This window comes from Eublepharis macularius, chromosome 1, assembly GCF_028583425.1.
Source record: "Eublepharis macularius isolate TG4126 chromosome 1, MPM_Emac_v1.0, whole genome shotgun sequence".
NCBI lineage: Eukaryota > Metazoa > Chordata > Lepidosauria > Squamata > Eublepharidae > Eublepharis > Eublepharis macularius.
In genome coordinates this window covers 200214299-200227746 of record NC_072790.1, presented here as the reverse complement: position 1 = coordinate 200227746, position 13448 = coordinate 200214299, and the positions used below count along the sequence as shown (strand labels likewise).

The 13448-nt window shown below is 51.2% G+C and overlaps 1 protein-coding gene across 2 annotated transcripts; it reads left to right on the top strand.

Annotated features, from left to right (window-relative positions):
* Positions 1–236: 236 nt before the first annotated feature.
* Positions 237–13169, top strand: SIX2 (SIX homeobox 2). 2 transcript variants are annotated; one of them, XM_054980463.1, is made up of 2 exons: positions 237–1109; positions 10942–13169. In XM_054980463.1, exons 1-2 carry the CDS (start codon positions 550–552, stop codon positions 11243–11245), a joined length of 864 nt encoding a protein of 287 aa, XP_054836438.1. In that variant the 5' UTR covers positions 237–549; the 3' UTR covers positions 11246–13169. The 2 variants fall into 2 exon arrangements, with proteins under 2 accessions (XP_054836438.1, XP_054836430.1); XM_054980455.1 differs by having other exon boundaries at positions 237–1115.
* Positions 13170–13448: the final 279 nt, after the last annotated feature.

Here is a 13448-nt window from a genome sequence, read left to right as displayed (position 1 = left end):
TCACAGCGCGGCTAATCACTTTTTCATGCCAGTTTAGAATCATATTATTTGGAAAGAGGGAAAGGAAGAGAAGGGGGAGAGCAGGGAAGAAAGACCCGGCGCAGAGGAGAGGAGAGGAGAGGAGAGCGGAGAAGCAGGCGAGGAGGCGAGGGGAGCGGGACGTCTTCCCTGTAAGAGAGCCTATCGCGGGGAAGGAACGGGGGGAAGAGAGCCGAGCGGAGTTCCCGAGGCCGGCCAGGGGGTGGGGAGAGGCGAGCGGCGGTCCCACCCGGAGGCGAGCGCCGCTCCTCGCACACAATAGAGGCTCCAAGTCGCCGGCTAGACGCGCTGGACAGGCGCGCCCCTCCCAGCCCAGAGTGAAAGTTGCGCTTTGATCCTCCCCCACGCGAAGGCTCTTGCCGATGGCGCAGTTGCCGCCGCCGCAGCGCTGAGCTAGCCCGGGGCGCGCCGGGCGCTCGGCTCCCTCCTCGGCCGGCCCTCCGGCGCCCGGGTGGGTCGCGCCCCTCCGAGCCCCTCCGGCCGGGCCGATGCGCTAGGACGGGCGCCACCATGTCCATGCTGCCCACCTTCGGCTTCACGCAGGAGCAAGTGGCGTGCGTGTGCGAAGTGCTCCAGCAAGGGGGCAACATCGAGCGGCTGGGCCGCTTCCTGTGGTCGCTGCCGGCCTGCGAGCACCTCCACAAGAACGAGAGCGTCCTCAAGGCCAAGGCCGTGGTGGCCTTCCACCGGGGCAACTTCCGCGAGCTCTACAAGATCCTGGAGAGCCACCAGTTCTCGGCCCACAACCACCCCAAGCTGCAGCAGCTCTGGCTCAAGGCGCACTACATCGAGGCCGAGAAGCTGCGGGGGCGACCCCTGGGGGCCGTCGGCAAGTACCGGGTGCGCCGCAAGTTCCCCTTGCCGCGCTCCATCTGGGACGGCGAGGAGACCAGCTACTGCTTCAAGGAGAAGAGCCGCAGCGTGCTGCGCGAGTGGTACGCCCATAACCCCTACCCGTCCCCGCGCGAGAAGAGGGAGCTGGCCGAGGCCACCGGCCTGACCACCACCCAGGTCAGCAACTGGTTCAAGAACCGCCGGCAGCGCGACCGGGCGGCCGAGGCCAAGGAAAGGTACGAGTAAGTACGCCCGCCCCGCCCGCCGCCAGGCCGCGTCCCTCCAGGCAAGGCAGCAACGGTCTCCCCAGTCGAGGCCAAGCTCACCCCACACGCTTACTCGGGCGTAAGCGCTGAGGCTCGGCCGGGCTTACTCCCCAGTAAACACGCAGAACGCCGCCCTGTTGGCGATCAACCCATCCCGGCCTTGGAGTGGCAACCCTGCAAGCGAGTTTCAGGCAGAACTCCGTTTATATTTGCGGGGCCGGGGCCGGGAAGAGACAGGGAAGGAAGCGAGCCTTTCAAACAGCAGCTGGTCTGGCACTGTTCGCGCCACCGCAGTAATGTTACTCCAGACCAAAATCGGGCTGAGCCCAAGATCCTGCTTCAGGCCCAAACCTGAAATCTAGAAGGGAATAAATGCAATAAGGAGCGCGCGGGATCCGGGGGCCGAACTTTCTTGGAAGCCCTTCCCTGGTGTTATCTGCCCGTCCCACTTCCAAGTCTCTCTCCACCTTGAGTTTTCTGATATATGTGAGAAAGCTGATTCCGTAAGCCATTTCAGTGAGAAAGAACCTCGAAGCAAGAGGGTGAATTTCTCCCGTCTTTTACCTTCGCCTTAGTTTATCACGTACACTGAACAAGTCGCAGGCCATGCGGTCACAAGTAGGCCCAGGGTCTGGGGATGAAATAACTAGGCGTCATGACCCTTTCTAAACTAGTTTACTCAGGATGAAATCGAGCTAAAATGTAAGTTACAGGTGACCAAGCCTGAATGTTTCAAGCTGGTAACCAGCAGCCCTTTCATTGCAACAGGAACGATCAGCGTAACAGGTTGAGGGCCACGGACTTCAGAGTCACAGCATAGGTGGGAAGATGGCTTTAGCAGGCCTTCCGCCTATAAAAGCTGCTCTGCTCTGAAGCTGGCGGTGAGAGAACTGCTGTCCCTGGAGTTTTAGGCAACGCTGATGGACATCGTCATTAACTGGTTTCCGGCGATCAGCCCTGTTTTGCAATTGGCCCTTGAATTTCACTCGGAGGTCAACCCAGGAACAGGGGCTTGGTGGAAAGATTGTAGGTAGTCTTGGTGATGCATATCGCAGCGGAATCCAGAGAAGGGATCCAGAGTAGCTTGATCCTTTTATTGAGACCATTCAAAATACCACATGGGAATGCGCAATCTTTCGCTTTTGCTACAACTCCCGATCAGGCTGAACGTTGTGTCCATAAAACGAAACAAAAGCGGCGCGTGTGTGTGTGCAGGCGCGCACGACCTTGTTGATGCGTTTCAAGTGGACACCGGTCACACCTCGATCTTAACAGCCCCCATTTCTTTGGAAACAAATCCCATTCAGTTCAATGGGAAACAAATCCCATTTCAGTTCAGCTTCAGGTCCGAAGGAGTACGCTTACCTATCCGGATGCAAATTCTTTTCATTTTAGCAGGAAGAGCTTCACTTCCGAGTAAACCGGAGGGAGCTTCTAGGCGCTGAGATGAAGGATAATGAGGAATTGTGGGATAGGAATACGATGTTTTCACTATTGCATTTTTTCCAAATCCTAGTTCTTTCTGTTTACCAGCCATCATTCATAGGAGCATCTATATATGCTCTGATCTAACAATTGGACTTTTCTATAGATATTTTTTCTCCCCTGAAGTCATCTTCCTGGGCAGAATAGCTATTTACCTGGGTCTGTGTTCGCTGTCTCTTAGGAGCAACAACCTGGACTGTACAAATCCTAGAGTAAATTCTGCAGCTTTAATGCTGCAATCCTACTTATATTTCCTTGGACGTCCAGGAACCTTACCTTCCCCATGAGTAAATATGCATACTGTTGTGCTGCACCTCACTGGGAAGGAAGGACCTCTGTCGCAGCCGTAAGCGGCTAATCTTTCCCACGTGGGATCCGTGTACCTGAGAGCTTTAATCATGAACCCCCACTTCGGAGCAGGCCGAATGGGACGCGCTTTTTCCTGGAGTTTCTGTTCTGTCTGCTTCGAAAATACTGTCAGAGGGAAACCAAGAAATCTTTGCTCAGACACTGGGGAAGGGACCAAAGCAGCGTGGAAATCATTAGAAAAAGTATCGGAACGTCTGAGGGCCCCCGCGCCGGTCTATGCAAGTGTGAAGTGGGGCCTTCTATGTACGCTTAGGCCTCTTCAGCGTGGATAGACAGCAAGCATTTGCAATGGCGCAGTGTGGATGTGTACTGGCTCTACTCTAGAGTAAGTGGGCGATAGTTTGACGAAGCCACTCGCAGCTAATACAATTCTTCGGTTCTTAAAGGGGCTTACTCGGAAGCAGGTTCTGTGGATGTGGTTGTTTTACACGCGGATTTGCTTGGAAGTCAGTCAGTGGGTTGCTCTGGAATTTATGCCCCGTAGTTTGTGGTTACAGGTCGGCACCTCAGTCCTAAAGGCAGCATTTCCATGGAAGGGAAATTGCAGTCAGGCTAGGAAGGGCAGGGCGCGAAGCTGACTTTCCCCCTCCGTCCTAGTGTAACTACCTGACACGAATGTCTCCGTTAAACTGATTTGGAAGAAACCCCCATTGATACGCATGGAAAAATAACGTCGAAGGAACGTCGCCTGGCCTTTCTGCGCAGCAAAGGAGCAGGCCAGCTCTAGTCTCAGCGAGCTGGGTAATTCGCGGTGCAGAGTTACTGCGGCGTAAACCCATTGCTTAGATAGATTGTTAGGGTGGCTCTACAGGGGATTGCAGTGTGGAGAGCCTTGCTTCTCTTACACCCGCGGCCAGGGAAGCGTCGGCCTAACAATGGGGATTTCTCCATACGCTTTTGAGCGTAAATCAGCCACGGCAATTTTGTGTGTCCTAACTCTGGCCGGCAGTTTCAGCGCTTGGCGCAGCCTCACACCATATGTGAATTAAAGACTTGATCCGGACTTGGTATAATAAGGTATCAGCTGTTTAGACCTATTCTCTGTAATGCGGTTAGAGACTGCTCTGCAGAATTTGTCTGAGCAGATCAACTGGATTTAGGCGCAAAAGTTCGGAGGCCTGTAGGACCCGCCATAACTCCATCTTGTGCATATCCCTTTGGAAGTAAATCTTACAACTTTGCAGGTTTATTCTCAAGTGGGCATAGACCTGGAGTTTGAATTCCAGATAGCAAGTTATGCAAAGGCCGTCACCCACAACATTGAGTTTACGATTATTTTACTTAACTTTTAGTAAGACGAAAATCGCAATTTTTTCACATGGTTTGTTTTAAGTATTTGTGGATTCGCTTTCAGATTTGCTTTGTCCGAGATGGATTTTAGATGCAGCTCTATCCTAGGCATATTTACTTGGAAATAAATCCCACCGATTTCAATTGGATTTGTATTCCAAAGTAAGGGAGGATGGGGCAGATGTTCAATTTCGGAATATCGAAAAGAGTCCAGTAGCACCTTTAAGACTAACCAACTCGGACTAGCTGCTGCATCTGATGAAGAGAACTGTGATTCTCGAAAGCTTATGCTACAGTATAGTTGGTTAGTCTTAAAGGTGCTACTGGACTCTTTTTCGATTTTGCTACTACAGACTAACACGGCTCTGGATCTAATTTCGGAATAGTTTTTCGTCAGCAGTTCTTACACCACTCAGCAGTTCTTACACCACCCAGTTGAAAATTCGGCGACACTCCCCTTGCGGTGAATGAATGAGTTAGTTGCTTTAGATATAGATGGTAAATCTGATACCATTGCAAATTCAAATGCGGAGTTTTATTCCCTGGTGAAATCCCCTCTTTCATACAACATAAGACGTAAAATAGTTTCCCCCCCCCCTCCAGAATATGCAGCACCTAATAGTTCTTTCCTATGGCTACTATGAGTACAAACTTTGTGCTGGAAGTTATGTCTTGTGTGTGAGAGTGGTACTTTCTCTGGTGTCCACAGGCTTCTTCTGCATGTCAGGTCCCCCAGTTATTAGTTCAGTATGAGAAGAGCAGGCATTGAAGTGCCCAGGTCCCGTGAGGTTTTGACGGCTGGGGGTTCTGTGGGTGAGGAACTTCGTTCCATCGCCAGTGCTTACTGGGAAGTAAAAAGCAGCTTGATACAAAACTGTGCGCAAGACTAAATACTCGGCGGCAACCTCCGGTCCCTCAGGTCTTAATGCCTGCAGTCCCCGATGCCCGAGTCTCGCGTGTCTTTTTGTAACTATTCAATTCCCACGGACAGAGAGCGTTTAAATGCCAGCGGTATGGGCCGACACGGTTTCGGATTCGGAGGCGGATTAGTGCCTTCCCTCCGGATCCCTAAGCGGTCCTAGGCGTCTTGGCTTGATGAGATAAAAGCGATCCTTTCGCTGCTAATAGGGCTTCCAGTACACGGAAGACCCGAAGGGGGAAAGTTAATATCCCACGTGAAGGACTCTTGTGGCTTGGAAATGGAAACGCTCTGATTTTAGGCTCCCGCAGTCCCTGGAGAGAGGACGCAGAGTTTCTAAAGAAACAAGGGGCTCTGTAGGGTCCCAGATCCAGAGGAGTTAGCCGTGTTAGTCTGTAGCAGCAAAATAGTAAAGAGTCCAGTAGCCCCTTTAAGACTAACCAACTTTATTGTAGCATAAGCTTTCCAGAGCCATAGCATGTGACGAAGAGAGCTGTGGCTCTCGAAAGGTTATGCTACAATAAAGTTGGTTAGTCTTAAAGGGGCTACTGGACTCTTTACTATTTTTGTAGGGTCCCTGGAGACGTATTCATTCCTGGACTGTCTCAGAAAGCCCTGAACTTTCTGCCCCACAAGTGATTGGAAAACGCGAGAAAAACGCTCTTAAGGCCGCCCTGCAGTTTTCCACCCGTAAGCACAGGCAGCCGCTGGAGGGGGCTTTCAGGTGTGCGTGTCAGTTAGGGACCTGAGCTTTGGGGAGGGAAATGCGCGCGGACCAAATAACCCGCCTGCGTAAGGAGGGAAGAATCTGGCAGGTCGGTGGCTCGCTAGCACTGCAATCCTAAACAGAGTTACTCCTGTCTAAGCCCAATTCAATGGATTTAGACAGGAGTAATTCTGTTTAGGATTGAACTATAAGTCATCCCAATGCTAAAAGGATGATGGATGCAAAGTCACAATCGCTCGATGGAAAATTCACAATGCTTTCTTAATACCTTTACTCCAGCCTGGACATATTGACTCGGAAGTAGAGGAAAGTCCCCGGAGTCCCCCAGGATTGCCTCGGAGCGTTAGTTCCATAGGAATCCATGTGGATCAACCGGCTTCAAACCCCAGTCCAACTACCCAACTTCCAAGGCCCTCCGTATCCCGATTCTGCTTACTTGGAAGAAAAACTCTGAGGGGACTGGCTTCCCAGCAAGCCTGCTTCAACAGCAGTCTTACTTGGACGCTTGGGCCCACTTTCGGTGGGATTTACCTCTGAACAAGCTGGGCTGGAGCTGCATATTGAACAGACTTCATTTCTCAAGAAATGAAGGGACAGCAGCAGGCTGCCGCAGTCGTTTTAAGTGGGACGAAACTGCTTTGGGGGCAAACGGAACCGGCGGCGCTTAACTGGGCTGTGTGCCTGGAGCCAAGGAAAGCTCCCCTCCTTACCCGGTTCAGTTCCTGGAGAGAGATCCAGTCAGCCTCCCTGACTTCCTTGGCAGCTGGGCTGCTGAGAGGATGCGGCTCGTCACGATTTTGAGTCGAGCTGTACATTGCTGCATTCTTGTACATCCACAATAAAGGCTGTGCGCAGCCATGTCCTTTCTGGGGATGCGTGGATTCCCGTGTTTGCTCAGTTATCCACCTACCCTTGGAATGCGTTTGTATGAATCCAGGCATCCCGCTTAAGGGAGCTGGTGGAGAGAGTGCAAGCCTAAACACGGATCCCTTTCTGAGCCCACCGGCATCTGCTCAGGATTGCGCCGGATTCACTGAGGGATCCAAAGCAAGCCCCACTCTCAGCCTCACGGGGGGAGCCAGAACTGTGAGATGCTGGAAAGGATTCAAGTCCAGCAGCACTTTAGAGACCAACAAGATTCTCGGGGGATGCCTTTGGGGGGCCTGAGCTCTCTCGGAGGAAGGCAGCTCTGGCACTCGGAAGCTTACGCCCTGACATTCTTGTTGGTCTCTAAGGGGGGCACTGGACCGAAATCCTGCAGGTTCTACTGCAGTCCAACGCGGCTACCGACCTGAAAATACCTGACAAGGTGGCTGTTAGGATGACCCAGATCATGTCTGTGAAGCGGTTTCCCCCCTCCCCTTAAGAAAACAGACGTTCTCCAAATATGCATTGTTGGTTGTGGATCGGGCTACAATCTTCAGACCCCTCTGTCAGCACCATCAGCACGCAGAAGACTGTGGCTCTTGTCATTTTTCAAAATCTGTCCCATCCGTGAACTCCCACTGAAACGCTCTGAATAGGTCCGTTTTTGGGAGGCGGCTCTGCTGCGGGAAAGGGAGCTGTGTGGGGCGGCTAAGGGGGCACCAGCGGCCTCCCCAGTGCGTGAGAGTGAACTGCCAGCCACGGCCTGCTCTTTCGGCGCGGGCTTGAAGCAAACCAGGCCCAACTGAAGCGAGCGGCTTCACCCGCGCTGCTTGGGACTTCAGCTCCTGTCTGTTCCCCTGCCGCGAACAGATCTCTCTGGTTTTCAATTATAGAAAAGCGGCTTCCTTCGGCTGTTTCGCTAAAGGAAGAAGAGCCTTGTGGTACTTTAAAGACTGGCGATTTTCTAGTATGGCCTGAGCTCCCCTAAACCAGGTCTTCTCCATCAACTACGGGGAGCAGGCAAGCCGCATTCTGAGTTAGTTTCAGGTAGGATGAAGAACCTGTAGCTGAGGCCACCGTAAAATGGTTCAGTCTTAAAGTTCCACAGAGCTCTTCAGCTGCCCCTGTAGGAGTAAATGCCATTTGCCATTCATGGCAACTACTCCTGAGGATGTTTTTACACGAAGGATGCTAAGGATGTATTTACACGAAGCTCTTCTTCAGCCAACCATCCCTGTCCTTAAACACTTTTTCTTGGATGTGGGTTCTGTCCAACAATGTCTTAGCTCAGCCACTAAGATAAATTATATTTGTGACTGAAGGGATATGTTGCCAGCTGTGCGTTTGATTAGGAAGTTAAAAGTTAATTGCATCAAATGGCATGCACCCTGTTTTGTCCCTGTATGGTTGCTCGGAAGTAAGTAGATCCTCCACGCCTGAGTTCAACAGAACTCATTCCCGAACAGGCATGCCTAGGATCGCAGCCTTATTTGCTAATCGAAATCAGTAGGGATGCATTCCTTGGAAGTGTTATGTGCAAAACTTTGCTCCTCTGTTGTTCCTTCTCCCTTTTCCGACCAACCACAATAAAAATTAAAATAAGATCCTGGAGTCCTTCTTGAATTGAAGCAAAACAGATGATTTAATTAAACCGCTGGATGAGCCCTTTTTCTTACACAGAAGTAGATTTTCTCCTTGTGTGCAAAAGCTCATCAAAATTACAATAGAAGCCAGAGCAATTAGTACTTTCAGATAATCATAACAATATTACAATATTCTAATATTTGTTATCTTATTGGCTGGTAAGGTATCTAGGGTCAGTTCTGATTTGAAGATGCAATTCTGGGTTGGCCCCTCTACTTGGGGGAATTCCAAATCTTGCAACCCCCTTATCTTGTCCTCAATTTGGAAGGACACCTGCTAACCTCTCACCTACTTTCTTCTGGGCATAATACTTTCAATGGCTCCAATGAGTCTCAATCTGGCAGCCTTGGTACCCTCTGATAACTGAAGTCTGTGGATAGGAAGGGATGTTTTTCCCATCTATGCCCTTTCCCCCAGTTTCTTCTCAGCCTTAAGGAAATAAGGCCACAGGTGGCCAAAACCAGCTTGCTACATCAAATCAGTTTTCTACAAAAGGCTCTCTGGCACTGATTCCTATTGGAATCTTATAGAATAATATAACATATGCGTAATATTTCCTAAGTGCAGCTCTACAAGCAGTATATTATTAGTCCTCAGTTCTTGCAGAGTTTCAGCATACTTCTCTTGATCTTCTTGTTTCAAGTGTCATATTCTTACAGGTTGCATTACAAATACTACATTGGCTCCTGAGCGTAGAAAAAAAGTGCAAGGCATATAAGTGATATATAAAAGTAATATATAAAATCCTTTTCTTCAAATCTATATCCATCAGAAGTAAGGCTACAGCCCTAAGAGCAGTTTCCTGGGGATAAGCCCGATGCAACTACCCACACCGGAGTAGGCCTGCCTAGAATTGCTCCCTAAGTGCCTTTGTGGAGCAGAGAGGGGGACTGCCCTCCACCGTGTACTGGAACGCGTATTTGACAGGCCAGTCTAAGAATGACTGGAGGGGAAAGGATCTCAGGAAAAGATCCCAAGATCGGCATATCTTGCACCCCGGACTCCTCTGGAGCAAATGGCCACGATGTGTAGTTTTCCGTCCTCGGATGAGCAATAAGGCGCTCACACAACCTCATCCTCCTCATCTTCCTTCCTTCCAAGAGTGTCCTGCAATGTGTTAGAAGTCTGAAAGGGGCTTTTCTGGGAAACAAGCACCAAAACTCTTTAAAAACTCGAGAAAGGTGGGCTGGAAGTAAAACGAACGCAATCTGCCTAACTAAGTCCCGGGGATTAGCAGGCAGAAGCTTCAAGCCTGCTTTTTACTCCTTCCCTTACCCCCGGCCCTCTCTGATCTGCCCATCTCCTGCCGTTCTCTCGGGCCGCGGTGTCCGGTGGGACTTAGTCCCAGGGAAATGTGCACAACATCGCGTGCTTCTCTGGTGCATTCCGATGCAGCCTTACCCGGAAGTAAGCATCATTTAACAGAGGGGCTTACTCGGCCATAGCCACACAGGATTGCGCTGGTGGTCCCCGACTGTTACCCTCCAGGGCCCACTTAGGCAGAAAGTCTCTAGATCTCCTGGCACTCTTTTCGTCAATTTCTAGGTCACGCGTGGCTCGGGGCTACTTCCCTTTAGGACTGGGGCCCTTGTTTTGGGTGGCTCAGTTCAAAATGGGTGTAAGAGCCCCTTCTGGTTTCTGCCCAGAGGGACATTTCATATGCTGCCGGAAAAGCAACAGGGGCAGCGACCCGCTGAAGCTGTGGGGAGCGGCTGGGAGTCCCCAGCCTCACACGTACGCACCATAATGAATTGCCCCAACCGGCTTTAGGTTCTTTCACTGGAACGTCACCGAATGAAACGGGTGCCTGCAGAAATCCCAGCGGTGAATTTGACCAGATCGCTCTAAATGAAAGATCAGGGATCTAAGCAAAGGGCTTCCGTATTCCTTAATGCCTGAGGTGGTTTCCTAGAGAGGGCAAAGATCTCAGCACTTTTCTGGGTGAGCAGCATCTGCACAGGCCACGGCGGAGGGTTCCTAGTTCGAATGAGCGGTGCCGCCTTTGGGAAGGGGGCTGCGGAAATTGCTCCTTGGGAGACCCGGGTGCCCCGCTGCCCGCTTGCAGGCGAGTGATGGCGCCCATTATTCTCTGTGTATGTTAAAGCAATTACTCAGGCCGGACTGCTGCCTAAGGAGCCCAGGAGAGGCTGGTAGGGCCGGCCACAGTCTCTCGGCCTCGCCTGCCTCACAGGGTTATTGTCAAGAAAAGATGGGGGGAGGGCGGTCCCAAACCGGATCAACAGCAATGGCAGCCCAACCAAGCAGTCCTAGGCTTTAAAACCTATTGACCTCAATGGTGTTACTTTGCCTAAGGTTGCCCTGGAAGCTCTTTGAGTCAAAGGAAATGAGTATCTTATGGGTGGAAGGGCCGGGGACGGTAGCTGGGTTTACTTCAGAGTAGACGAGCAGCGGCTTCAGAGGACAGGTGCACCGCTGTTTGGGCCGGTCGGTGCAGTCTGCAGTCTAAGATGTGTTCCCGCTTTTCTTTCCCCTCCCTCTAGGGAAAACAACGAAAATTCCAGCTCTAATGGCCACAACCCGCTTTCCTCTTCCCTGAACGGCAACAAGGCGGTTTTGGGCAGCTCCGAAGACGAGAAAACGCCCTCGGGGACGCCGGACCACTCCTCCTCCAGCCCCGCCTTGCTGCTCAATTCGAACCCAGGTTTACAGCCGCTGCATGGCTTGGGCCACCCTCAGGGTCCCAGCGCCATTCCGGTTCCCAGCGCGGACCCTCTGCACCACCACAGTTTGCAAGACTCCATCCTCAACTCCATGTCTTCCAACTTGGTGGATCTGGGCTCCTAAGACCCCGGAGGGCCTCGCCAGCGCCCCCTGCACCCGAACTCGTCTCTGGACCGTGGGCAGGAATGGCAGACGCCATGCCACGCTCGGGACGCCCTGGTCGGCCAGCAGCTGACTCGCGTGGAAGGTACTGTGAGCTCCAGACGGCTCGCAAGTCCTCCTGGCAAGCCTTGAGAAGATTCGGCAGAGCCGGGCGCAGAGGGAGGGGAGAGGACTCTTCTGGGCTGGGGACTGACACAGGAGGCGGCCTTCCCCCACCCTTCAAGCATCTCACGGCATTTGCTGCGATTCAGCCCCGGGGCTGCCAACGTTCCCGCAGGCTTGTACAGCTGCGCCTTGCACAGCAACTTAATCCGCAGGGATCCTCAGGCAAAGATTTTCGCGGGGTGGGGTGATTGTCACATTGATTTCTGCCCATCAAGTGGTCCTTCGGGTCACAGAGGTGCAGAGGCCGGTGGAAACGTTGGCAACCCTATCCAGCCTGGTTTGGGGTTCATATAATCCATTTGGCCTGAAATCAGTAGGACTTCTGTCCTGGTTACGTGGGGTGGCGAATCGGAGTCCTACCATTTCTGTACCCCCAAAGCAATTCTGTTGACCGCAGAGGAAATACTCTGGGTGGTGGGTGCCAGTCAAAAGCGCCTTGCATTTTGGGAAGGATCCTGGGAGTTGCTGTTTAAAGGAGAGCCGCCTCACCAAACGCAGCTGTGGCAAGAAAGCTACTATAGGCCAGTGTAAGCTACAATTGAACCGCTGTAGTAACTACTTTGTAAAGAGCAGCTCGCATCTAGCCACGCCCCCGCTTCTTTGTAGCTGATGCTATGCAAAAAAAAAAAAGGACAAAAAAGCTTCTTTCTCCTTGTCCGTGTGGTGCTTTAGCCATTCTCTGGGTGGGGAGGTCAAGAATGGGGTGATACACGAACCGCTTAAGCCAGAGAACTTGCCTCAACCCATTCGGTGGCTCCAGAATTAGACCTGAAGCTAGCACGTCCGAGTTGGGCTCCTGGACTCAGCAGGCAAATGCCTCCCTCCTGGGCCTCGGTTAGTTCCCATAAGTGTAAAATGGGAACAAGAGCAAACTACCTCACAGGGCTGTTTGTGAGGATAAAGACTGTACAGCATTTTGCACATTTAACTATCGAGATAGCCTATATCACTCATTGTTATTATGAATAATAATAATTTCCCCCCCTTTAAAGTCTTGGAGCACCCCTGGTCCCTTGCATAACTTATCCAGGTTTCATTGCCGGGCCCTGGTTCTGGCCGGCGTGGAGTCCGTGACCCATCCTTCCCAAAGAGGAACCGGAAAGGCCCTTAGGTCTGTCTTTCTATCTATATATCATCATCCACTGCTGTTCATGGAAACCCAAGGGCAGGTTATGGAATACCAGCGAGGCCCCTTGACTTTTGTGTATTGTTTATATTATGTTAATACAGTCTTTGGAGAAATATTTCTGCTTCTATTTTATAATAAAATCGAAAAATTCAGTGCATCAAGGTATGCCTCAGTTTCGAACTCGCGTGCTTACAGAAGGGGGTGGGAAGGGGGAGTTTGGCAGCCCGTTCTGACAGGCATATCTAGACTTTAAAGTAGAGGCAGCCTAACTGTCATACTTTGGGATCCTGGGAACTGCAGAGCTAGGAGAGGGCAAAAACTCTTCTCCCGGGCATTTTATGGAAACCTCACAAAACTACATTTCCCAGAGATCCTTCAAGCTGTGCCATGAGAGTTAAGCCAGGTTCTGCGGGAAGATGCCCTGTGGAATACTGCTATGGGAACTGGAAACTTTCCTGCGCTAAAAAGAACCCAGGAAAATGTCTCGAGATCCCCCCCCCCCTGGGTTTCAGAACAGGGATTAGAAGGGATCTGCCTGTTTTCTATGTATTGCCTCACCCTGTGCTCCAGTCCTTGAATTAAACTCTTGAAAACTAATTACTATCTTAATGTAATTCCTTTAGAGCTGAAGGATAGAATGATAAGCAGAGAGTGCAATAGGTCCACTTTTCCGTTTACTACTGGTGTTTGTTCTAAATAAATCAATAAATTTGTTTTTAAAAATTCTAGTCCTCCTGCCAAACTCTGGGAAAGAGAAAATGGGTTGAAGAAAGCAATAGGAAGGGGAAAGACGCCTCCCAAATATCGCCACTGTAGCGGGACATATGGACCCATTTCCAAAGCTGTCAAAGGGCCAGGACCATGAGCTTC

Coding starts and splice junctions, on each gene's coding strand:
- SIX2 (XM_054980455.1), top strand. CDS start 550: ATGTCCATGCTGCCCACCTTCGGCTTCACGCAGGAGCAAGTGGCGTGC. Junction 1,116..10,941: donor GAGGCCAAGGAAAGGTACGA/GTAAGTACGCCC, acceptor CCCTCCCTCTAG/GGAAAACAACGAAAATTCCA.